General features: G+C 35.5%; 1 protein-coding gene across 24 annotated transcripts in view; it reads right to left on the bottom strand.

Annotated features, from left to right (window-relative positions):
* GPHN (gephyrin) overlaps nt 1–25755 on the bottom strand; it is a 276586-nt gene that overhangs the window by 60822 nt on the left and 190009 nt on the right. For 8 of the 24 annotated variants that reach the window (XM_033063946.1, XM_033063950.1, XM_033063948.1 and 5 more), the window contains 3 exons: nt 16094–16150; nt 14118–14189; nt 8192–8233 (listed from right to left, as the gene is read on the bottom strand). The exons of 6 other annotated variants lie outside the window; for them this stretch is intronic. In XM_033063946.1, coding sequence (XP_032919837.1) covers nt 8192–8233; nt 14118–14189; nt 16094–16150 — 171 coding nt within the window. The remainder of the gene's footprint in view (nt 1–8191; nt 8234–14117; nt 14190–16093; nt 16151–25755) is intronic. 10 more of the 24 variants (XM_033063953.1, XM_033063961.1, XM_033063963.2 and 7 more) reach the window with 2 other exon arrangements.

The following is a 25755-nucleotide window of genomic DNA, read 5'->3' as shown; positions in this document are numbered from 1 at the left end:
CATGCCCTGCTGCCCACACTGTTCTGGATGCTGCCCAGGACACACTTGGCTCTCTGGGCTGGGGGTGCACACTGCCAGCTGAGGTGTGACACGGACATCACACAACATGTGTCTCAAGAAGGACACACAGAAAATGAGTACTCCTGAAAGTGGTGCACGAAGATTTTCCAGCAAGAAAAATTAAGTCAGCACTAATGTGGAGACAGAAAATGTGACAGAGGCTTCCTTGGCACCCATTCTCCCTGCTACAGAACCACACTTTCTGTTCCAGAAGCAGCAGAGATGGAGTCACCATTCACTACACCTACTGCTCCTGGGAAACACAATTCAGTTGTCTTAATATCTAGTTATTGTCAATGTCTGAATAAATGTTGGGGGGGAATTGGCAGAGGCATGTTTGGAATTTTTAGCATTACTGCTTCTGCTCCTATCTGCTTTTAGGCCTATTGCCTCCATCTCTTTGATCCAAGGTGTGTGGAGTGAAAAAGCATCTCTCCACTGAATTTTGAATGAGTCTGACTCAAACTTGTAGGCTGACAAAGCTTATAATTCCCATTTCATGCTCACAATCTGATCTTCCTGGAACTTGACCATACTGGTAACATTCCTTGTATTTCTGTGTTAAAGGAACATGAACACATGTAAATAGGAACAAAGCAATCAAAACTTACAAACTCTGTACTGTGACTTGGCTTCAAAAGCCACCAATCAAATCTGCGGTGAACCTTCAGGCCCAAAGAGTCAGCAAAAGCCACAACCCAATTTCTTACCTTTTTTAAAGCATCTTTAAGGTTAAATTTAACCTTTTTTTTTTGTGTTGGTGTTTACCAGAAATTTTGGTTGGAGATTTTTATCGTTATTATCATTCTCAATTGAAATGCTAGACTACTTTTTTGACTATATAAGCAGGAACAACATGTTTCCTCCATGTACTATGATAATAATTTCTACACTAGCATAACTTCAAATAAGTTGATTTTAGTTAAGCTTAATATTTTTATTTGAGTTAGGAAGATTAAATTTGGAGGGTTTCAAGTAAAAGACCCAAAACTAGCAAACACAGGTAGCAATAATCTTACAGCTGGTGTGTATTATAGTCTCTCATATATAAAAGGCTCAGTCAAAACCTCAGACTTGTACACTTTAGAGCACAAAAAATAAATGAAGCTCTTTAAAGTTTAAGATTCAAACTAAGGAGCAACAACTGTAAGAAAAATAAATCTTCATTTCAATAATCCATCTGAGTACTAAGTATCGGACAGTGAGCTTACTGTATGAAGAGTTAGATTTCTACCTTTGAGCTGAGACAGAAACAGAGTATATTGCTCTGAGGAGAATACTTAAAGTGAAGTAAGAGTGGTCATAGATGAATACCACAAAGATTTCAGAGCGTTCATAAACTATAGAAAGGAGAGGCTGAAACTGAACAAATCTTGCTGTAAAGCTGTTGTTAAACTCAAATTAGAAACTATTTTTTTAAGTAACCAGAAATGCAAACGAAGAAAGATTATTTGCATTCTAGATTTTGCTTTGAGTCTCAAAGGCTCAACAGGATAAGATTCCTTTAGTGTTATATAATGACAACTGACTTTGGAAAATGCAAAGGAGTCTATGATATAAGAAAAAAAATGAAAATGGCATTGATAGGTCTCTGGTTTGATCTAGTTTGTTTCAAAAAGGATTGCACACCTCTACCATAAGGCAAGGTGAAGTGCCTTCCAGCTTTGTGGTACAAGAAGCAAGGGGGAAAAAAATAAGTAAAAATTGAAACATAAAGATTTGTCTTGAAACAAGAAGTACAGAATATTAAATTCCAGATGGGGAAGAATAGAAATTATTTATTTGCTCTTTCTCTGATAAATGCAGACCTGGAAAGCATTTTATCATAATAAAAATCAGTAAAAAGTATTATAATTTTTTCAAGTTGAATAGATAACATTTAAGTCAAAATCTGTAACATTAGATGAGATGCTGTTCAAAACCCCATCTTTTACCACTTTCCAAAATGTTAAATAGGTTTTTTTGTAAATTAACTTAGTGCTTGAACTGAATTTATTAGTACAGAATGAAAGTGTGAAATGTTAGTAAGAAGGGATAATTTTATTTGACAGAAGTCAAAAGCTAAGTACCAAGCACAGAGAAGCTGTAGGTTTAAGCAACATTTTGCTTCTATTTTGAATTTATGAATTAATAATTGATCTAATTTGAGACTCAGTAATGGGAGAATAAAGATAAATAATATTTAAAGTAAAAATATACCAATATTTGTTACAGAATTAAAAAAATATCTAAGATGTCATTAATCAAAGTTATTAATGTGGACTTTGATCAGATTATTACAATAACACACTGTCCTTCCTTATGTAACTTCAAAATTTTGCCATAGTCTATTCTCACATGACAGAGAGAATGTTAGAGATGTTTTGTAATCCTAATCCTGAACTAATCCTAATATCATGAATTAAGATAGCACTAGCAAAGTTATTTTCTATGAATAAGGAAGATGACTTTTGTTTCCATAAACATTTGTATTTTAATGCGCACTGAGGAAACTGTGTTTCTCTAAAAGTAAAAATTTTAATTAATTAGTTTTTCTTGCCTTTAAATGGCAATTGCCAAATAGAAAGTTCTGAGTTCTTGCCCATGTTCGAAAGAGAAATACCTATAAATTCTAATTTTACTTAAAAACTTATTGTTCTATTTGCAACTGCAAAGAAATCAAAACCAAAGAAAACCTGGAGCAGATTGTGCCAACATAGTTGGACAACCCCCAAATGATTATTGGATCATTCATTGTCTCTGTTGCATTCATTTATTTCTTGGAAAAACATCATTTCAAATTTGAAAGAGCATCTCTACGAAGTATATAGCATTCATAAGGCAACAAGATAGAGAATCTGAATTTAATGCAGGAATTTATGTTTAATGGCTCAGAATATTTTTGTATGTCAGATGTAATGAACCAAGTTCTGATGGACTTCTATATAAAGTCAGAGAAAAAACCAGGGGACCTACTTACATTTACTCAATTTGAGCTATGTAGAGCAGATTTACAACAGATATCAACAGGGAACTTGGCATCCTGCACCTAAAACTGAATTCAGGTTCTATGCTGGTGGTAAACATCTAAAAGCCAGAGATGCAGTTCCTGGTCTTTCAGCACTGCCTTCTATTCAAACTAGTCTAAGCAGAAGGAAAACCAGTCTCTTACCTGGCTTTAATTCTGAAGAACAAGATTCAGTTATTTACAACTTCTTGTAATGTAGTGTACATTTGCAGTTATAAAATACTTTAACTTACAGCACTTAAAAATCTTCATGCAGTCCCTGAATGGTCTTCTGAAGTCAACTACCCTATTGCAGGAAATAGTATTTCCTCATGTTTTCTGAATACTGCTCCTGTACTGTGACTTTCAATAAGATAATACAGGTCTCTGCTGGGTTATTAAAAATGTTAAGTACAGTAATTTCACGACTATAAGGCGCACCCTTTTGATTAAAATTTTGGCCCGAACCCAGAAGTGCGCCTTATAGTCTGGTGCGCCTTATATATGGACAAAGTTTGGAAATTTGCCAACCCGGAAGCGTGAGTCGTGGGAGGAGCCGGCAGGGCTGCGGCAGCCGGGTGGGGGCAGCCCCGCGGCTGCCACATGGAGGCGGGGCCGCAGCCAGCAACTGCAGGGGGGGAGCCGGTGGCAGATCCTCGCTGCAAAAAAAAGTGCACCTTATAGTCCAGTTCGCCTTATATATGGGCAAGAGTTCGGAAATTTGCTGACACCTGGAAGTGCGCCTTATAATCTGGTGTGCCTTATAGTTGTGAAATTACTGTATATCAATCAGTATGCAGCCAATACATTTTCCAAACCTATCTTTACAGAAATAATATTCTTTGGGGAAGAGAGAGCTAATGCAGTATTTTGCAGGTCTTTTACCATAAAAGACGTCGTGAAGTTAAATAAAACACATGACAAGCCATGGATTTGAGTATCTTCCTCTTTGAAAAACTTAATTTTTTGGAAAGGAGGGAGTAGCACTGCAATAAACATTTTGTTGCCACCATCCTTCCAACAAGCAGATCAATAGGTTTCCTTCATTACGCTTTTAGCCAAACACACAGCGCATGCAAAAGCCAGAGGACAGGGAGAGAGATGGAGAGAGAAACTGATGCTGCTAATAGAAATTTTGAGATACAAATGAGAAAAAAACGGTGCCACTCCATAACACTACCTAAATATAATTTTATAAATTAAGAGACTATGGACCTTAATTGAATAATCTGTTCAATTTACATTGTGAATGATATTTTTAAGATTCAAGCTGATGTCAGAGTAGTTCTAAAAATGTAAGTGAAGCTTATTTCGTTTAGTATCTTAACCGAAATACTACTATTTAAAAATAAACTACTATGTTTTGTGACAATTGATAATAAGTAAATTACATATCTATTCTACACATACTATACTGCACATCTGTTAAGCCACTATAAGTCCTAATTAATAATTTAAATCTTAGACAAACCATTTAAGTAGTCTTGCTAACATCCACAAAAATTACAGGCATGAAGCTAACTGCTTTTCATCAAGGGTGAAAAACTTTTCTGCACACTGTGAAATTTAAAGAGAATATAAAGTTATATTTTATCATCATACCATTTTAGAGAATTAAAGCTTTACTTCTCTTGAGACAAGGAAATCTCTTTATAAAGAAACTCTCTTCAATTTCACTGAATTGAACCAAAGACAAGACCTCCTTACAGACAAGCAGAATTGTTAAGGGGTTGACTGGGGCTAAGAATGTACGTAATACTCTTATATATAATGCCTGCAATTTAACAAACCTTTCTGTACCTAAAAGTAAGTAGAAGTTTCTAAAATCTTTCTGCCCATTATTCTCAAATAGGCATCAGCTGACCACATTTGCAGTTCCCCTTATGCTATTGATGACAATAAAAAGGAACAGATGAAAAGAAGCTTTTTCTAATTATTGAACTCTGAGATGCAAAATAGCCTCTACAAGGATGTTTTCTATGAAAAAAACTGGCAGCAAATTCTACCTCAAATTCTTCATGATGCAGAATACACAGGTCCTGTTTGTCTTCTGCTGGAAGATCTTTTACTTCTTCAATCAAAGACCTTCTATGTGACAGGAAATCCTCGATAGTAGACTGACTTTCTTTTTTTGAAAATTGGAGTTCTACAAGTGCCAAGACAATTCCAGACCTCTTCTCAACAATTAAAATTGTGGTGAAATTTTACAATGAATCTAAAACATCTATTTCCTAAAAGCAGATTTCAGAAATAATTTATATGAGGTTATCTCTTTGGTCTTTCATTGTACCCTTGTCAGAAGTCAGGTTCATCTGAAATCTCAGCAGTGATTCCATTTCTCTTTCCATTTTGTTCCAGATATCCTCTGAAGGTCCAAAGCTAACTGATGATGACTCAGATGAAGAAAATTAAGAAGTTCTAAACTTGGTGCTTTAAGAATTAGATTAAGAATTTTTTTTTTTTTTTTAATAAGAACCATAGAAATATGTGTGGACACAAAAAGCAATCTTGAGATCCTATCAGAAGTGTGGTTCTTTTTACCCCCCAGGTATGAGACCTCATGTAATACACTATTATTAATTTTCTTCCCATTATCAAAATTACGGACAGGTTTCTGGAATTGATTGAACAATACTTCAATTTGGGAGATTTTCTCTCATATAGTTTAGAAGTCAAGATGTTGTTTACTCATAGCAGCCTTTCCCATTTTCCAAAATAATAAAGGATGACGCTGAGCCTTGTTTGACATGCATCCTGACATTAAGCTGTATTTTTGAATGAAGAGTCACTTAAAAAGACAGAAACTAGACAAGTCCTTTATGGACTCCAGAGAACTTCCAGTCTTTTCCTGCCTCTTCAAATAGCTACAGCTGTCAGAGACATCTTCAGTTTCAGTTGATTTATTCATTTGGATCTGTCAGCGGCTTGAATGTTCTGCTGAAAAACACACAGGGTGGTAGTTTGCCACCAGAGAATAATGTATTTTTTTATACCTTGTGGTTTTTGTATCTTGTATTGTGTGTTTTGTGAGCATGAAATTCTGATCAGCTACTGCATCACAAGATCTGGTTCAGCAGAGAGCCAGGTTATTTGCAGTTTAAATATGAAGATCTTGCCTTGGGACAGAGTATAAAGGATGTATTCCTTGCACAGTCTTGCAGTGCCACCTTGATACTTCAGATAGGAGATTCTTCAGCACAAATTGCAAAGCAGTTTTGGAGAAGGCAAAAAAGTTTTTGGAATCTGATCAAGCACTTTCTTCTGAAGACAGTGATCTCTCCATAAAGTGAAGGACAAATGGCTGAAGTTGCAGGCAAAGCAAGAAGACTCCAATTTTCCTGAAAGCATGTCCTGGTGTGGGACAAATTTGTAAATGAACTTCCTAAGGGACGTTTCCTAAAGGACAAAATTCAGCAGCCATTGTCCCCATCTGTTCAGGAGAAAAAACTGCACACTTCTCGTCCCCCCTCTTTGCTCTTGGAACCAGTCTTAAAGCTGCGAGACTTATTTCTGGGTTAAACAGACAAATGGGGATACAATTCAGCATCATCAAGTCACCCCAGGACAAAGTGATTTATTGACTTCACCATCTGTAAGAGCATGTTCATAATTTTTGCTGATATGAACCATGAAATGCCTGTTGATCCACTCCTTAATTTTGTAAAGATATTCAGAAGAATAGAGTGAGGCTGGCTTCTGTCTTGCACCCATAAGCACTAAACTTAATTTCTTGTTCTGGTATTAGCTTACAAAAAAATGGCTTTGTATGCATGTGAGTACAGTGTAACTTATTTATTCCATATTGGTGTTTTGATGATAATCATGGTAAAAACAGTAAGGCATTCATATAATACAGTGATGAGGCACCATGAACTGCAGAATAAATATCAGGTGCTTTTAAAAACACATACTTGATTATTTTAAAAACTATTTGTCTCTCAGTAATGCCAGAGAGCAAGTACTGATCTATACAGATCTATGACAGAAAAACTGGTAAGCATCTTTCTTCTTAAGAACTGTTCTACTACATCTTTTGCCTATTCATACACTGAAACGATGAAGAACTTTTATTACTAAGGATAAGGAAGTGCTATGCTTGAGAAGCTGAAACTTTTGAGAACAAATTACATGCACAATCAGCAAGGTATGGGTCTTTCTGCTTAGGGATTTGAGTAGGTGAGCTCTTTATATTTGCATTTTTTATATTGCACATGAATAGAATATTCAGATCAGTTCTAGAACCTGGCCCACAGTGTGAGATAGAGCAAACTGTTAATTTCTTATGGGATCTTGCCATCTTTAAGGGATTCTTTTAAAATAAAGACTAAGTAACTGTACATGCTCAAGAACTGATTCAATATGGCAGGAAACCTTAAGTCCATCTTTTTGATACTCATCCATTTATCAATTATACTAATATGCTGAAACCTATGCAGGCCATGGAATTAATTTCACAGTACTTTATAAACTTTGTTTTATCCTATGATGTTGTGAATTCTAATTTATCTTAAGGTATTTCTTTTTTCTTCCCCATTCTTATTACATCTGAAAGCATTTTCATTTTCAATTCTTCTTAAGCTGGTACTATACCTCATTATAAAAGACCATAATGAAGCTCATACAGAAGTATTTAAAATGGTACATGCATTTTGGCAGGTAGTAACTCGAGCCAGAGCTTTGGGAATTAATAATGAATTTCATAAACCCACTTATATTTAGACAGGTAATTAACAATCATAACCTGATGGCCATCTTTACAGAGTCCTTCCAGTTTCACTGTCCAAAAGTGGATCAGACTAACAAGTGAAGCATTTTACAGCCTTGATATCTTTGTTATTTTTACTTAATATAAGAGCTAACTAAGGATGTTTTTATCATATAATTTATGCTCATATGCTATGTGGTAGTTGCTTAACTACTGGACTATACATCACGGTGGTCCCAGACTGGTACAGTGATTTTAAAACCACGCTGAACATGGTTGCAGATTGATCATGCAAAATCTGCCCCCCCAGCTGATTTTTCCCCACTTGTGCACAGTGCAATGCAAAAAAAAAAAAAGAAAAAAAGAAAAAAGTAAATAAAATCAAAAAAGTGTGATGGGTGAGCAGGTCGACTGTGTGAGTGAACACGTGCAAAGTATACCTCAGAAACACTATAGGTGGATGAGCACGAAGGGAGTCGAGCCTGGTTGTGCAGTGGGGAAAAGAAAACATTGTTAAAAAAGAAATGGTGGCACAGTAAGGGTCTCAGAAGGTTTTCTGTATAGGTGGTTCCAGCACTGAGATAGTGGCAGGGGGGTCATAAAGTTTCCATGACCAGCTATTTCAGAAACTTCAAATTTAAGCCTTTTAAGGTGGAAGCTTCTTAAAAGGGGAAAAAAAAAAATTACTCTGTTTGAAAATAATTAAGATTAACAATGAATCTGAAGACAAATATAAATTCTTGGTCTTCTTGATATCTGACAACACTATCTTTAGGACAATGAAGTATCCTAGGATGAAACTTTCCTGATCTGTTTTATTTAAACCAGATTTATTTATTCTAACTCTGCAAAGGATACAATTTTATGGGTGAAAACTAAACCCATAAGAGGCTCTGAATATCTTTATGTGTTGACATACTCAGAACCAGCATTTTGACAACGCAGGTTTTTCTTCAATCTCACTGCCTCAAAAACCAGAATAATTTGCAAAGTTCAATGACTAATGGCCAGATACAGGTCAGTAGAAATCTGCAGATTATGTCTCTAAGCAATGTAATGTGTGTGATTCTTGAGGAACTCTGTCCACTTTCAAGAGCTTTCAGTATAAGTTAACACAAGTTAACTGATAACCTACAGTTTTACTGATTGCTTAAGACACATGTTTATACATGATAGCCATTGTTCTAAACTATTAATGACTCCTAAAAATCATGTCTTGATGTTTTTCTAGGGGTAAAAAAAATGAATTATCAGAAGCCTTAGCAAAACTTCCTTAGATGTCACAGACTGTACAGCAGTCTGGATACATTCATGATAAAGATGAATCCAGCAAGGATTTCCACACAGGTTATTAGTGACCACTTGCTGACTTAGGTGTATGATGGACTGAGCAGTGAACACAGTATTCATAATAAGTCTTTCAAGAATATTTTTCAGTTTCAAATGTGTATTTCATTTTTTTCATTGAAATATAAAATATCACTTCCAGGAAATTTCTACAGTCACATTGGTCTGTGCTAATTTATGTCTCCATTAAATATACAACTTTTTTTTTTTTACCTTGAAAAGTTTTAATACTCAAAAAAAAATTTTTGCTCCTTTCTGTAATTCTGTATTTCATTTGCTCTTCTAGATAACATTACAAAGGAAATTTGAATCACTTCACATCATCTTAAATATTCACACACACTCAGCATTTTCTTCAGCTGATGAAATGTTTTCTTAAACTGAGATGAGTTGCAGAAGGATTAAGACAAAAATAGAAAATTCCTTCAGACAAATAGCAAGACTGAAAAACACGGTTTTAAGAAATCAACTGTTATTCTTAAACAGTCAATTTTATAATTACAGAAAAAAAAGAAAAAGAAAAAAAAAATCCTCTTCTGACAAAGCAAAAACTGTTTCTAGAAATATGGTTTTGAAATATTTCTAAGAAAGGTAAGGTGTGCTTTTGCTCAGAACAGGGGTGCAGCCATTCACCTAAGACTTTTGGATGAGGCGCTAATCAAGATTTTCATAAAGAATGTCAAGCCATTGTTTCCATGGTTTGCCTTCAACAGCATGGAAAAAGCCATTAGCCTCAGTTTCGCAGGCAAGGATCCAAAGAATGCATGACAAGCAAGAATCATCACAGCATCAGTTTTTTACATCTCAGCAACTAGATACACAGCAACAACAATGATCAGAAGGTTTGGAACTATAATTCACAAAAATCTAAAGAACTTGGCTCACACTGACTACTCCTCACATCAATTTACAAGGGGCACACTAGACACTTGTGCACTATAATCTTCTCCTAGACATCTACTCTAAGTAGAATGTTACCACTTTCCTTTCACTTGCCAAAGTTCCTGTAATCTAATTATCCATATTTTTTATTAATAATGGAACCATTTAACATCAGTCTTATTCCAATTAGAATTTAAGAACTTTAAGTAATACTGTATTTTCTTTTTCAGAGTTCCAGTTCTAGAGAAGCAAATGGTAATACTACCCTTAATAAGATACCAGTTGTTATTATAATTTTTTCTTCCTATGCTCAAAACCACACATATACACAATTTCCCTTAATCTCCTAATCTTACTTCAAATTCTTGTTCATATATGTCTAGACTCTCAATGTACCTGTTTCATTTTCTCATAATGATGAAATCAAAGCTATATTGAACTGCTGTAGTTCCAAACTGACCTAATGCTCTTGAGGAAAGGATTATGCTCACAGCACACACAAGGATTGCTGTCTATCTTCAATAGGATCACACAATGTGATTGTTCAATCTTCTGCACACTTACAATTTCCTGATCATTTCTATGTCATCGCTTTTTTAGCTAAGTGTTTTTCATTTTTAAGCATCTGCCTGATTTTGGCATTTTGTAAGTGTTCTGTGTAATTAAACTTAAATATCAATACATTTCCAAGGTCCTTCGATCTTTCTGCAAACTATCACCTACTCTACTCATAATTTGTCGTCATACATGAACTTCAGTGACTGTTTTGTTCAGTTGAGAGAAGGGGCAACTCTCCTTATTTGGTATGTTACCTGACAACTTCTATGTATTATATTGGGTGAAGCTAATGTGCTGGCATTTGGGCTCTTTTCTCTCACAAATATTAAATTTAAAGGGTCAAATTGTCAGTCACAGAAATTCGCCATCATGAGAATTCTTTTAAAAGAGCTATTTACACCAAATGAGATCCTGGTTCAAATGCTGCAAGAGTAATTTGCTTTCAGTCTGAAGGCCTTACTGGCTTGACTGAGCTCGTTACTAAGTCAATGTTAGAATCAAGAATAAGAGTCATATAAATTTAATCCTTCATCATGGCCAGAGAAAGAAGTTACTTAAAGTAAGAGAAAATGCATGCAGGAGTGCAGGAGACGATAGATTCTGAGACACACAGGTCTGTATGAAGAATTAGAATCCCAGTTCTTTTAACATAATCTATTAAATGTATTTGGCTTCCGCTATGAATTCTGAGAACGTTTTTCCTTAAAAAACCCAGAATCTTTGACTTGGAACCTTACTGGTTAAAAGCCGCAAAAAATTGTTTGGCATATTACTTGGGAACTCTGTACTTGGATAATTTTTTTTTTCTCATGCGCTTTCCATAATATCTTTCTGCAGAAATTAAACTTGCATTTAAAATTTGCAGCCTGTACAGTTACAAAAGAACCCACCACAACCAAAACCAACCAACCAAAAAAAAAAACCCAAAAAATCCCAAAAAGCTAAAAGATCTTTAAAAAAAAAAAATCTTCAAAGCACAGACTGAAGCAGTGATGTTCTGTTGAATTTCAGAGCAATTCCACACTTCTAGAAGGGTATCAATTTTGGGCAGCATTATGAGTTATAAAATGTAACCAAATCAACTCTTTCCTGCTGATTATGTCAGTAGCAATGGCACTTACTAGCTACTGCTACATTAATTCAGCAGTGGGGGAAATGCTACCATGTCCAAGTGAACACTAAGTTTACTAAACAGTTTGGTGTCAAACTGGTCACTGCAAGGGGTCAAAATACTAAGTCATTAAAAGAACTGCAAGATGAATGAACTTCTCAAGGAAGAAATGCAAAACCAAGCCTTAGGTCAGCATAACTTCCTTGTAAATGGCTATGCATTACTGTTGATATTAAAAGAAAACTACTCAACCCCTAAAATTCCTAAATTAATTAAATTTTCAAAAATGTTTTCAGTGCAATTTTATTTCAGATATCTGGCAAGCTTTCTATACTTCTGGTGGCATCAGTGATAGTCTGCAGAATTCCAGTGTTTCTTACATATTTCCAGTGGCCTTTCAATTTAATCTGGAAGAAATGTCTTTGCAATTCATTCTGGAATAAAGGTTCCACCTTAATGGTATCTCGTTTTCACTTATGGGGCTGGCCATCAGATACTACATGCTCCCCCTCCCATACTATTCAATACTTTTGCCACACTGTAGGAGTATCAAAAACCTACATCTAAAACCCTTTCCAAAAGCAGCATGGAAAAAATGAAAATTATTTTTTAACTGAACTATTAAAAGATTCCTCTTTTTTTTTTTTTTCTCCAATTGTTCACTATTTCTTCTCTTTGATCAGCCATTTGAATATTGTCTTTTAAAATGCTCTTATCTGGAACATCCATTATTACTGCATGAATCAGAACAGTAGTGACAAAGCAGCAAATTTTAGCAATGTGTTCTGCTTGTTTTAGGAAACATAAAGGCATATGCAGGATATATGGAATATTTATTTCCTTACTTACATTCCCTACTAACTGACTCACTTCCATCATGGAGGCTATGGTCATGAAATAACAGATAAAGTGGCACAGAGGAACAGGACAATTTCATGACAACTCATGTTGTCATGGTGAATGTAGTCACAGCTTTTGGTTTGAAATCTCTCCCCACGTGACACTGTATAATGTATGATTAGAACATTTTTTTTTGTAGTATCATGTTTCATGCCATATTTTTTTTCAGGCTTTGTATTTATTTTAAAGTACTAAATCAGGAATTTAAGAATAAGTAGTTTAAAATCACTTGCTTTGTCTTGATTCTGAGTTATCACCAAATCTAAAATATGTCACAGCTTATTCCCCCCAAAACTTGATTCCTGAAAGATTTGCCAGGAGAAAGATACTGTCCTTTAATCAAATTTATTTACAGAAAACTCCAAATATTAGCAGCTCGATTTCCTTGTATTTGACCTGTAAAAGATTATAAGCTCAAGAATTTCTACTTGACAATCAGCAGTAATCAAGTGTGCAGATACAAAGATGTATATGCAAAAGCACCCAAAAGGGGCAAAAATTATCAAATAATTTGCATTACAAAAAATTATCTTGCACTGTATAACCTTAGTGGATTATGCATTAGAATGATAGTTCTGAGAATGACAACAATTATCGTGAATGGAAGACAAAAGAGGACATGAATCCAAAGAAATTACTGCAAGACCCTTCAGTGGATGGATGTGCAGAGGGATAAAATGTTCTTAACTTTCACATTTGCTCTGCTACAAATTTTTTCCTAATTTCCATTGTATGCAAAATGACGTGGCTTAAAGACGCTTCGATATAGAATTGCTGAAAAGCTATTCTTAATTTATGAGATGAACTACTGAACAAGAGGAACTGCTATCTGTATTGTCATGTTGGATTTGACTTGCTTTATTAAATATTTCTGTGAAAATTGGATGACTTTATAGGGTGTCATGACTGATATACTAGATCCTAATTCTTTTTTCAAAACGTTTTTTCATTAAAGAACAAATGTGACACAGAAGAAACATGCTGATGTATTTTTTGCATTAGTCTGCTAAAAAAACAAGCAACAAATTTTGCATAGCTGTCATTCAACCAAATATTGACCTATTCTGTGAGATAAAACAGGGACCTGAAAAGACTGATGGCAAAGACAGAGGTACATGTGAACCTATATGCTTTTGGGTTACCTTATATCAGCCATAGTTTTTGGTTCAGGTAAGACTATCAATCACTAGCAGAAGATATCTTTATTCTTTAAATTAAGGGTATCTGTTTTATTCATTGCTAAGTTTAATATTCAGGAAACTTTTAGATATGCAACTTCGATTTTGGAAAGGGATTTTAATTTTTTTTTTTAGTCTCTGTAAAGTCAAGCAGTTTGATTAGCATTCATTAAAATGCAGTAGGATATTCTTTACAACAAACTCTGTCAATCAGGACAGGTTTCTCACATACATTAAAATGAAACCCCAGCTAGAAAAGAAAGAAAACACAAAGGAAGAAATAGAGAGAGAAAGGAAGAAAATGGGAATGAGAGGACAAACCAATCAGATTTGGTGTTACCAGCCAGCAGAAGTTTTTAAAAAAAATCAGATCACCAAGTGAAATCGCACATTTACTCGGGGAGAGCATCCTTTGACATTGCCTTCTGGGTGATCTCTGAGCTCCTCCAGCTTTCGATGGAGCTACATGTAAACATCAGAAAATGAATTGAAAAAGCAACCTGTTCTCTTGTCACAGATTTTTTTCCTCCTTTTTTCTTTTGCTCTTTATTTTTGTGTTTTGTTTTATTTTCTTTTTAATAAACCATAGCATAATGCATTTCTCACTGCCTCTGCCAAAACATTTCAAGACATCAAAGTGCTTTGAACAACACAGACATACAAGGCTCAGTAAACCTGGAATTTGGAAGCAAGATACCTTTGCTTAACATGCCTCTTTTTCACCTCAGGAAAAAAAATAGAAAAATCAAAGGAACTGTAATTCTAAAGCTACTGAATCTCTGCTACACTGTTTATTCATCTATTTATTTATTTATTTGCTTGTTTATTAGTAAGGCTTTGTTCTAGAAGTTATGTCCATTAAAATAATTTTTAGAGGTAAATTTTCATATTTGGGGACCCCAATTAGGATTTCCCTTTTTCTATAAGGAAGATCTTCTGTCTACACATATATTTTAGGCCATGGAATTAAATCAGATAAAGAAACATTAATCCAAAATGAGCTATCAATGGGTCATCATAATAACTGGTGAAACTCACCATCTAAATAATCTACGTCTTCTGTATATATGCATGCATTATGCATCTAGATTTGTATGTGATGACCCATGCCTTAAAATGCACAGGTCACTGCAATCATGAACAGAATTTTCAAAAAAACAGCACAGAAGCTTGTGACTGTCCTGCATTTATATCCATGTAAATTCAGTGGTCCTGGATGTCTCCCACTGAAACAGAGCCTCATTCATGTACACTGCTCCTCTCATCTACACTGTAATTAAAGCAACTTCCCAAAACACAAGACGAAAAGATAAAGCCTCACAGACAGTGAGGAATGCTACAGATGCCTCTAGCTAGAACTTGTATAAACAAGCAGCAACTGGCTTCTTTTTCTATGCTAAGATCAATTTAAATGGAGGCATTACCAGAAAGAGGTGCTTAATTAATCCTTTCCCTCCCCTTCTTTGTGCTCAGTGAAATAACATTTTCACAAAGAGCAGCTGTAGATCAGTGTTAGAGAACAGAGAGGATGGCTTGTCCTGGAACAAATGCAATAGACTTACAAAACCAAAACCAAAACAAAAGACCAGAAACCAAGAAGACAGGAAAGGCAAGGAGAATGCAGAAGAAAAAATAAATAATTAGTGGTTGAGAAGGTGCTAAAAGGAAATAAAGTACAAAAAAAATGAAAAAATTGGATAGCTGAAATAGAGAGATCTTGAGATCAAAATGGCTTGGACAGCATATGATCAGCAGCTTGGTGCAAAACCATTTATGGGGGTGTAATACTGTATATGGTGGGTACTAGTTTAGATACACTAACTATCAGCAAAACCGGCTCCATTCTTATTGGTCTCCTGTGAATATCTTTCATTTGATCTTTATCTACTTTGATTTTTTTTCTAATTTAAGGGCTCTCTCTCTATATATATATGAAATATTCAACTCTCTTGTAATGGTCTTTTGCAGAATTAAATGCAAAAATGTGAACACTATAAAAGTTTAATTATGTTTCAAGATGGGAAGCAGTAGTTTGAAGATGAGTAAATCACTTCTCCATGTAACAGGCAGATCAGAGAAGTGGTTTAATCATGATCACTAAATTACAGACACTTTAAAAAGGTTGTCTTACTTCTAGTGACATCCAAAGCTACTTAACTGGCAGCCTGCCTTCAACAGATTGTTCTATGTGTAGCACAGAAACAAACAAAATGTGACCCAACAGCAATAAGAATACTGAAATAAAAATGATGTGATGGTGAGAAATGGAAAAGCCCCTTCCCTCCCTCCCCACACCTCCCCCTTCAAAAGGAAAAGTGTAGGCTATAGAAGAAAACTTGCAAAATAAATGTTAGAAACATATTTACTTTGAGGGATCCAACTCTACTAGCAACTCCTTTGCTTTCATCCGGCCGTCTAATTTGCTACAATGGGGGAAGATGGGTAAAAAAGACAGAAGAATAAAGAAAAAGTGAACTTAAAAAAATTTCCACACAATCAGTTAGCAGTACATGCAAGACATCAATTTGACTCTCTGAGACACCTCTAGAGGACAAAGACACAGACTCTAATTTCTGGAATAAATGACACTTTATCATGGCATTTTAAGCTTGCTTTGATCATTTCTTTCTCAGTATATTACCAATATGGCACATATGTTACATGCTGAATTCACTAACATTTTTGAAAGAATACATGTTACTTATCTGTTTTGGATATTAAGAATAATGAAATTCTAAAACACTAACTGAAGAAAAAAACCCCCTATACCTTCTACAAATCATATGAGCAGAGTATGCTATAACTGGGAGCCTGCAAGTATCAAGACTGATACCTGACAGAATGCAATACAGATTTCTATTGACCCAGGCCTAGAGATTTTAGCCACTGCTATCAAGATTCCCAGTTAAAAATTATGCTGCCCAACCAGAAAATTTTAATGCCAGACCAACATTAGATTTTTATTTAAAATATTCAAATACACTGCATATATGACCCCCAACATCTGATTACTTTTCCTTTATTATATATGCTTTTTCCTAAATGATGCAGAGGGTGGAAGAAACAAATGAGGTAGCTGCTCAAAAGGTTTCATATTTTTAGAAGCATGTAAAAGAAAACATTCATTTACAGCAAAAGTTTTTTTCAGAATTTATTAATCTGTAAATATACCTTTTTTACCAATATAATGAACAGGTGTCATTTAAAGTAGAGAGGAAGAAGACAACAAAAATTACTTTAGTGAAATTCTACTAGTCTGAGCCAAGATTGAACTGGAAGTTTTATTATCTTAAGTAACATAAAATCCCACACAACTGAGGTGAACCCTTTCAAATTGCAGTAACTGTCTTTAAGAAATCTCAGCACAGAAGCCAAAGATTGAATGAACCATGGAAATTCAACTATGCTTTATGCTCCCTGGAGCACAGTAGCAAGGCACAAGGTAAATTGTCCTGTTTGTTTTTACCTGACCCATGCAAAACAAATTCCTCTTTAAAAAACAGTTAACTGAGAGTTTTGGTTTTTTATTTGCATTTGATTCTCAAGAAAAAAATGCAACTAAAAAATATCTTAACAATTTAAGTATTTGATTCTGATAGGATGTCCACTAGCACAATACACTGGAAACATTTATGTTAATTGCTGGTTTCCTTCCCTGGTCTTATGGCATTAAAACAGCATCTGATTTGAACTCTCAAGTGGAACACCCACACTACTGTTATCATGGGACTCCAAGAAAATCTCCAATCAATTCTAGTATACAGACCAAGAAGAAACCATCATTCTTAAATAAACTATGTCTCCTTTAGAAGACACATTCAATTAAAAAGTATGCAGTTTTAACTGAGTTACTACATATTAGTTATGTATTTCCTAATTGAGAAAAAGCTCCCTATCTGAACAAAAACCATCATCCCCAACATCCTGGTTAGGTACTACCATCCCAGATAATATGAGATGACCTAGTAAACCGGCAATTAATTTTATCAATTTGAAACTTTTAAACGGAATAATACATTTATTTTTGTTTTGAAAATGAGAAATAGGAAAAAATAAATGCTTATAATCTCACATAATGACATGGAACTAGGGCATTAAGAAAAGTGCTACATACACAGAAACTTGAGGAGAAGTTGTGACAGCAATATGCATTGCCCCTCAGGGAAAAAGTTTTTCTTGCATTACTCACCAATTGTGGCTGCTCAAGTTGTTCTGAAGGTTTAGGATTCAGTTAGAAATTAGACTGGAGATATTACAGGTGCATATAACTAATATTTAGTCTTTCTTCACAATATATATAGATATATATAGATATACATATACGATGTGTACACTGCCAGCAATGAAGTTCTAAATGCTTGCATATGCAAATTACAAGGAGATAGTCTAAGTCTTGCCTTACATCCATGGCACAGTTAATATACAACGACAGCACGTTTTCTACAGGAACATTGCAAAGTGCAACTTGAATGCTTCTCAAGGGATGAAGCAGAAATACATGAGAATTGCACAAATTATACTACATCGGTTCTGGGAATTAAATAGGGTATTACCAAGAAGGCAAGGGACAGCAGGAATAAAAACTCATATCCTTTTCATGGCAAATACCACAGAAAGGAATTCAGGTATATCCTTATCTCTCTCTGGTCAACTGTGGGATGATCTAGAAGTTATAATTCAGAAAATGGCATGGACTATGCACTCCTTGTTCTTCAGAAACTCAGCTAACGCAAGAACCCCATCACAGATGAACACTGGTAAATAGAAAAGATTATGATGAAAAATGTGTGTAAGTCATCTAAGATCAAAAGTATCTATATCACAACACAAGCTAAATAAGTGGATTAAGAGATGAGAGAGGAACAACATCAAATAGTTATGGGCAAAATGTTACCTGAAAAACATGAGGGTTTTGGAACACTCTGAAGGTGATGAATGAAGATACTTAATGTAGTGAAGGAAGAAGGGTCTATGTAGGGAACATTCCAGGAAACTAGGGGGGTATAATGCACTGACAGTTTATAAATGCATTATATTTATATCCCTTTCTTATTCACAATGGAATAACAGCAGGAGTTAACAGCTAAAAATTAGCTACAAGTATCCCTACCTTGATATCTGAAGAACAAGTTGGAGTTACAGTTGGAACAGAATGAGATAGGAAGCCAGCTGAAGAAAACTTAGGAAGCAAGGAAACCAGAACCAAACAGTGAGCAAAAAGGAATGCTCAAATATGGTTAATGGGTTAGTTAGAAGATGAGAGAACAGAAAATGTTTCCTAAGCAGAAGTCTTGAATATGGTTTCAGTGTTATTCCACTACCTTCTATTTTACAGAGCACATGAGAAATGAACCTGTTACCTTCATCCTTGATTTTACTCCAGAAAAAAGTATTTAGAAGGCCTAAACTTAAACATGTATCTAATATATCTAATCTATCAGTTATACTTGTCATAAAGGCAGAACAGCTCTGAACAATTACCTAATCTGAGACTCTGGCTTTGCTGGATTTATTCAAAAGAAGAGTTCCACAACAGGAGAAATAGCCTCAAACATTTAACACTATCCATCTTAGACTCCTTCCCCTTTCTGATAATATATTTTATCTGTGCTACTCTAAAGTTTCCCTGCTTACACTCCAACAAAGAAATTGGAATTTTGCAAGACTCGAGTCTTTCAGAAAAGTGTTTTCCCATCCACATTCACCAAAAAGCCAAACCTCTGTCAGACTATTTTCCAAAATCCTGGGCAACACATGAATGGTGCATAATGACATCTTCTGGATATGAATCAAATTACTTCTGAAATAGAATAAATGCAAAACTCACAATAGAATTTTTTACAGCAATAGTTTAAAAAGGTATGAAGTACCTTATTTGATGACCTGGGTACACAATGTTGCAATTATGATAATCAAAAGTAAGAGATTATACTACACAGCCTCCAAATCAAGTTCAGATTATTTGCTGTACACATAAGAAAAACATAACTGTTCTACCACTTGATTACTACTGCAGAGATCAAAAATGAATGGCGAATAAAGAAAACTATTAATATTACTTGTGGAACATCACTGAGTCTGCAAAGAGATGTTTTGGCAGGTGTGTTATACCACATAACCCTGACAACTGTGCTGACAAGCATTTTCAGTTTCCTTCCACAAAAACAGTCCCTGTCAGTTTCTAGCCAAGGCCTCCTACTGCATTTAGCTGGAAGTTCCCTTGTGCTTCTAACCTTACTTAGAAGTTGCCTTAGGGAATGTGCAGTGCAATGGAGTGAATATCCTCTGCATCCCAAATCATGAAACTTGTTTGCATCATATTTGTCAATGCGACTCCACATGCTGTTAATAAATATTTATGAAGTTCTTCCTTTTAAAAGACATTTTTGGATGTGAAGCAGTGACACTCACGAGTTTGTACATCCTAGGAGAAAATAAGCCCTCCCTTGTTTTTTCAGTTTTACCTGCCATTACTTCCTTCCAGTTACTGCTTTATCTTAAAGTCCAGGAAATCATGCTGAGAAAGGAACGATCAGTTTTGGAAATCTAGAGCAAAACTGCACATGTGGTGCTCCTACTTTGGTTCACTTCCTTCAGCAGAATTTTACAATATACCCTCAAATTGCTTTTATTTTTCCCCCCACTCCAAGGGCCATTCAACTAGCCAAGGCAAAACACAGAAGAAAAACAATGGAATAAGCTCCAGTCCAGTTTAAAGAGGTGTTTTGTGATTCAGTGAAAAGGTAAGTGAAAGCACAAAAAACCTATTAAAATGATCCTAAAGATATATGCATTAAGAAATAAAAACATTAAAAACATACCAGAATAGAAACTAAATATGAATCAGCATATATTCAAACAGCCCCCACATGAAGGAGCTTTGAAAGAATACAACATATAAAGAACAGGGATGTTTAGAAGCTAACAGGAATTTTTTATCAAAAGCTTGGAGATTTCTCCAGTTGATAAAGTGCATTCAACAAGAGAATGAGGTCCAGTTGATGAAGAGAAACTACAAAAGCTATACTGTCTATATTATTATACCATTGTGTGCCAAATAAATGCTCTTGAAATCTCTCACACAAGTTCTCACAGAGTTCCTATTAACAGAGAAACATATCTCAAAAGTATAAACCAACCAGCAATGACTTCACATCAGCTGGTCAGGAACAAAAATCTTATGTATTGGCCAGATCACATATGGGAGCCGAATGCAAAGGAGATTTAAACTTATGAAGATTGAAAATGCATTTTCTGACCATAGAAAATATTAATAGAATTCAAGGTATGCAACAAATTGAAAAGAAGTGTAGTGACATCCAATTAAAAAAAATAAAGAAACTATAAATATTGGATGTCTGGCAAGAAGTAATTTTAATTAGTGAAGTAACTACATACTACTTATTAACAACTTTGGTGGTGGGGACAGTGACTGTCAACTTCCAAATACCATATAATACAATACTGCCATGATTTACAACCCTTCCTTGCCTAATTAGGAGTGGAAAATTCTGATACAGAAATCCAAACTTCAACTTGAATTCTCTTCTCTGATAAGAACAATGTTCTACATCAAATGAGCAGTTTCTACTGCAAACAAAGAGCTTAATATATTTTTAATATAGTAGCAAATCAATTTAAGTTAAAAAATGCATTATGTATAAATTTTACATCCATACATAAAAAATAGATTTGCACTTGAAAGCATTTTTACTTCTGCAGTTTTATGCCAGACAAACACCAATTAGAGGCTTCTTAAATAAATGGGGAATATTTCAAACAAAGGGAATACAGGCTCCCGTAACAACGACATACATTCTCAGCCAATAAATATATTCATGCCTGTGCATTATACTGCAGTTTGGCATAGAAGATTCATTAAGGTTGCTGCACTTCTTGATAACATTAAACCTAAAAAAGCGTAATGTATGTGAATGCTTATGGATGCCAATAAAACATCATTATCAAACCATCTCAAATTTTGTTCACGTCACCCACAATTTTTTTTTCAAATGGGCACTATTACTCACACTGTTCCATGTGCAGATGTAGGCATAAACACAGTGCAGGTGGAACAAGCAGTGGTAAAAATTACTGCAATTTTCTTACTGTTTTCAAACTAGTACCATCACTAGATCAAATGCTCTGTTAACACACATAATGGCAAAGATAATGCAACCATGTCCTTACATAAGAGATTTTGTACACCAGTAATTTTACACCAGTTCTTTAAAAATATCAATTGACTTCAGTGAAATATAATGTTCAGAAATAAAATATAAAAGTGGGTAAGCAAAACACATAGCCAGGGCAAGACAGACTACAATAAATACAAACAATACATAGTGTGCCTCTATTTGTAGTGACTTAAAGTCCTAAATCTCATTTAAACTAGAGATCTGGGCATATGAGAGCTGGGTCCTTACTGCCACTATGCAGTGAACAGTTGTACAACTCTCCTGTCACACAGCTGAAATTCTGCAAACCCTTCTATCTGCTCAATGCTGCCTTTCTTCCTGACCATAGCCCTTCCTTTTCTCATAATGCCATTGCTACCTCCTGCATCCAAGCTACTTCTTACTCTTCAAACTAAGTCCTGCAGCTTCATCACTCAAGAGGCACAAATATTGCTCGGTCTATATCAGACCTTTACCACTCAACCTTTACAACCAATTTCGCCAATTCAATACTTTCAATCCTCTCATTTCAGACCAATTTGATAATTTTCTTCACTGTCTGCTGGCACATTTTGCTTCTCACCTATTCCTGCATCTTCAGTGATTCTCTAGCTTGCCCTACAAAAGAAAGCAGAATTCGCACCTCATCCTCCTGGTAGAGTTTTTCAAAACACAAACACCTATCCCATACATCAGAAATCTGTCTTGGCAAGCAGGAAAGATCGTGTTTAAGGAAAAAATAAAAACATCCTATCCCAGGCGGTGAAGTTTTGTATTCTTTTTATATACCTTTCCCAAACTGACAATTCACTTCAGAATGTGCTTTTTTGCCTTGCTGTCGTAAGCTGAACTTAAGTTTTAAAAGCTGCAGCAGATATAGGGTTATAGCACATAGAGTGGCAGACACAGTTCTTTGAACACTTTTAGACACTAAGCTAGCTCCTGTCAAAGATACCTTCATGGTCACAGAGAAAACTGTTGCACCACTGAAGTCACTTAGAAGTGACCTGATGATGGGACAGGTAGATGATAAAGCAAACCAGCTCTCTGGTAGGGTTCTAAAGCAAGTATCTGCTCTCTTTGACCACTTCTAGCACCAAAATTAAGGGAGAGATGTTTGCACTGGGGCTCAGTGTAACAAGGAGATCTCACCTTTCTGAAAACAGATGGGGCAGTGGGACTTTAAAGGGAAGAGGACAAGTGCATTTAAGTTTTCTTTTCAAATATCTGTAACAGTCTGTATTTTAACCTTTAGACTAGACAGAGGTGTGCTTGGAAAATCTGTGTAAACAAATCTTGTCACATGTCTTTCCTCACATTTATACATCCTGAGGAGTCCAACTACAAAAGGGAAGCGGAAGGGCTGGTAAGGGTATTGGAAAAGGGTGTATCCACTAAAACCACAGGAAACAAAGCAGTGAGAGGACAACATCAGATTAAGTTAAGGTGGAAAGACCTGGTATTCAATTCACTTTTCAGAAGCTTAAAACAATATGACCTTTAAGTGGCCTAACAATAACCTGGTAAATGGCCAAGGTCAATCTTTGTCCATACTAAGTGTTGTTGAGTGAAACCATTGTCCAATGAGGTTGTCTACAAAATTCATAAAGCAAACACTGTGTTGCAAAGAACTGCCATGCAAACACGTAAGAACTCCTTGCTCAAAGATGCTCCTCACATTTTGAAAAACTACATATAAAAGAAAAAAAGCAGTCTCAAGAAATAAACTGCAATGGATGGTGCAAATTTGAAAAAATGCCAGCAGTTGGTTTGAAATCTTGCCAAAACCTCTTACTGTTTCTTACAGAACAATTTCCATAAATCTACTGTAAAGTAATCGAGAAAGGCCCTATTTCCAGCACAGGCATTGGAAAGAAATATGTTCCAAGTGTAAGTACTTTGAATGTTTCACCTTAAGGATCCCTATTTTCTCATAGACTTTTTCCATATAGACTTTCGCCACTATTGCTAATTTAAATAAAAACTAACATAATGAAATGCATGTAGGTTTTGGTAAATGTAAATATCAATAAATGCCTACAGAAATTCATATCCAGTAACATGCAATGATGGCATGGAAGTGATCAGAAACAAAAAAACAACTTACTTGTCTTTCAAACATATTGTTGAAAACTAATTGAAGAAATCAAATTCTACCATATTCATAAATACCCCCTATAAAGAGATAATACACATTTTGCCTTTTAAAATGAAACTAAATTGGTGAGCGAAATAGGGACAATTAATTTCAGCATGTAAGAACTTTGGAATGAGTTTTTTTTAAAGGATAAAAATGAGAGAGCTTGACTCAGTTAATTAATGAAAATGAAATGTGAAAATTTTTATGCATCCCTTTTGTCTGGCTAAGGAATGAATACAGGAAAGGGTTGGCCTATTTAATTTAAAAGGCAACCGAGAGCAGACTGATCAATGCAATAGTGAGATTCTAAAACAAGGCTTGAGACAGCTGTGCAGAAGGGAAAAAACATTTTTACTTTGCTGATCTTTGATGGTATCACATATTATAATGTTAAATAATATTAGGTATTGCCCAAAATAGGAATTAAGATCATAGAACCAGTAGGTGCCATTTACTTTCAACTCTTATTTTCTAAAACCCTTTTCAAGGGTGAAACTGGACTCCAGGGACTATTAGTACACTTGCTAAAAAACTTATACTTGAAGGGAATTGCATATTTACATCATGAGAAAAGCAGCGTCTGTGATTCAGATTCTTGCTTCTCTCACATCTTGCATCAGATAGATGTTATCAGACAGATGTTACTTCTGTGATGAAATCAGCAAACTTCTACTGCTGACAACACATTAATCATTGGAACATGCATGCCTTGAAAGAGCTTTTTGTGTGTCCTGTGCACACATAACTGCCTGCTGCTAGACTACCTTCAGTTGCCAATTGTGCTGGCTTTGGCTGGGGTACAGATAACGTTCACAGTAGCTGGCACAGGTCTATGCTTTGGACTTGTGCTGGAAATAGTGTCAACAATATAGAGACAGTTTTTCTACTGCTGTGCAGTTCTTGCAACATCATCAAAGCCTTTTCTGCTCCTCAGCCAAAAAGCAAGTGGGCTGGGGGTGCATAAAAATTTGGATGGGACACAGCTGGAACAGCTGACCCCAACCAGAGGGACATCACACACCAGGTAGGGTCAAGCTTAGCATGTAAGGCTGACGGAAGAAGGAAGGTGGGGAGATTTGGAATGATGGTGTTTTTCTTCGCAAATAACTGTTACAAGTCATGTAGCCCTGCTCTCCTGGAGATGGCTGATGATCTCATGCCTGCCCATGGCAAGTAGTGAATTAATTCCTTGTGTTGCTTTGCCAGCGTGTTCTTTTGCTTTCCCTATTAAACTGTCCTTATCTCAACCCACAAGTTTTCTCGCTTTTACTCTTCTGATTCTCCCCCCCATCCCACTGGCTGGGGGAGAGAGTGAACAGCTTCAGAAGGCTTGGCTGCCAGCTGGGGCTAAACCACAACAGACTTTTTGGCACCATATATGGGGCTCAAAGCATTTGAGATTTGATTGAAATGTACTAGATTGAATTTATAGCTGTTATTTCTGTTCAGCTAATAACCACCAGGCTCCTGTGACTGTCATAGGGCTCACTTGCCTGACTGTGTATTAGTCTATTGCTCCTTCGTGGCTGTTTTTGGTTTTTGCTGCTCGCTGTAGGGGTGTACCAGCTCTGTCCCAGCCAAAACCACCATACATGTGCATGAAATGCAGATGATGATGATGATGAAAAACTGTAGAAGCATGACACAATACCAAACTGTGACATACCTGCTTCAATAGCAAGGTAATATAGACTTCAGCATAAGAACCCTC

The sequence above is a fragment of the Catharus ustulatus genome, chromosome 6 (genome assembly GCF_009819885.2).
Source record: "Catharus ustulatus isolate bCatUst1 chromosome 6, bCatUst1.pri.v2, whole genome shotgun sequence".
NCBI lineage: Eukaryota > Metazoa > Chordata > Aves > Passeriformes > Turdidae > Catharus > Catharus ustulatus.
Note: the sequence above shows the minus strand (reverse complement) of the source record. Positions and strands in the feature narration are given on the sequence as shown.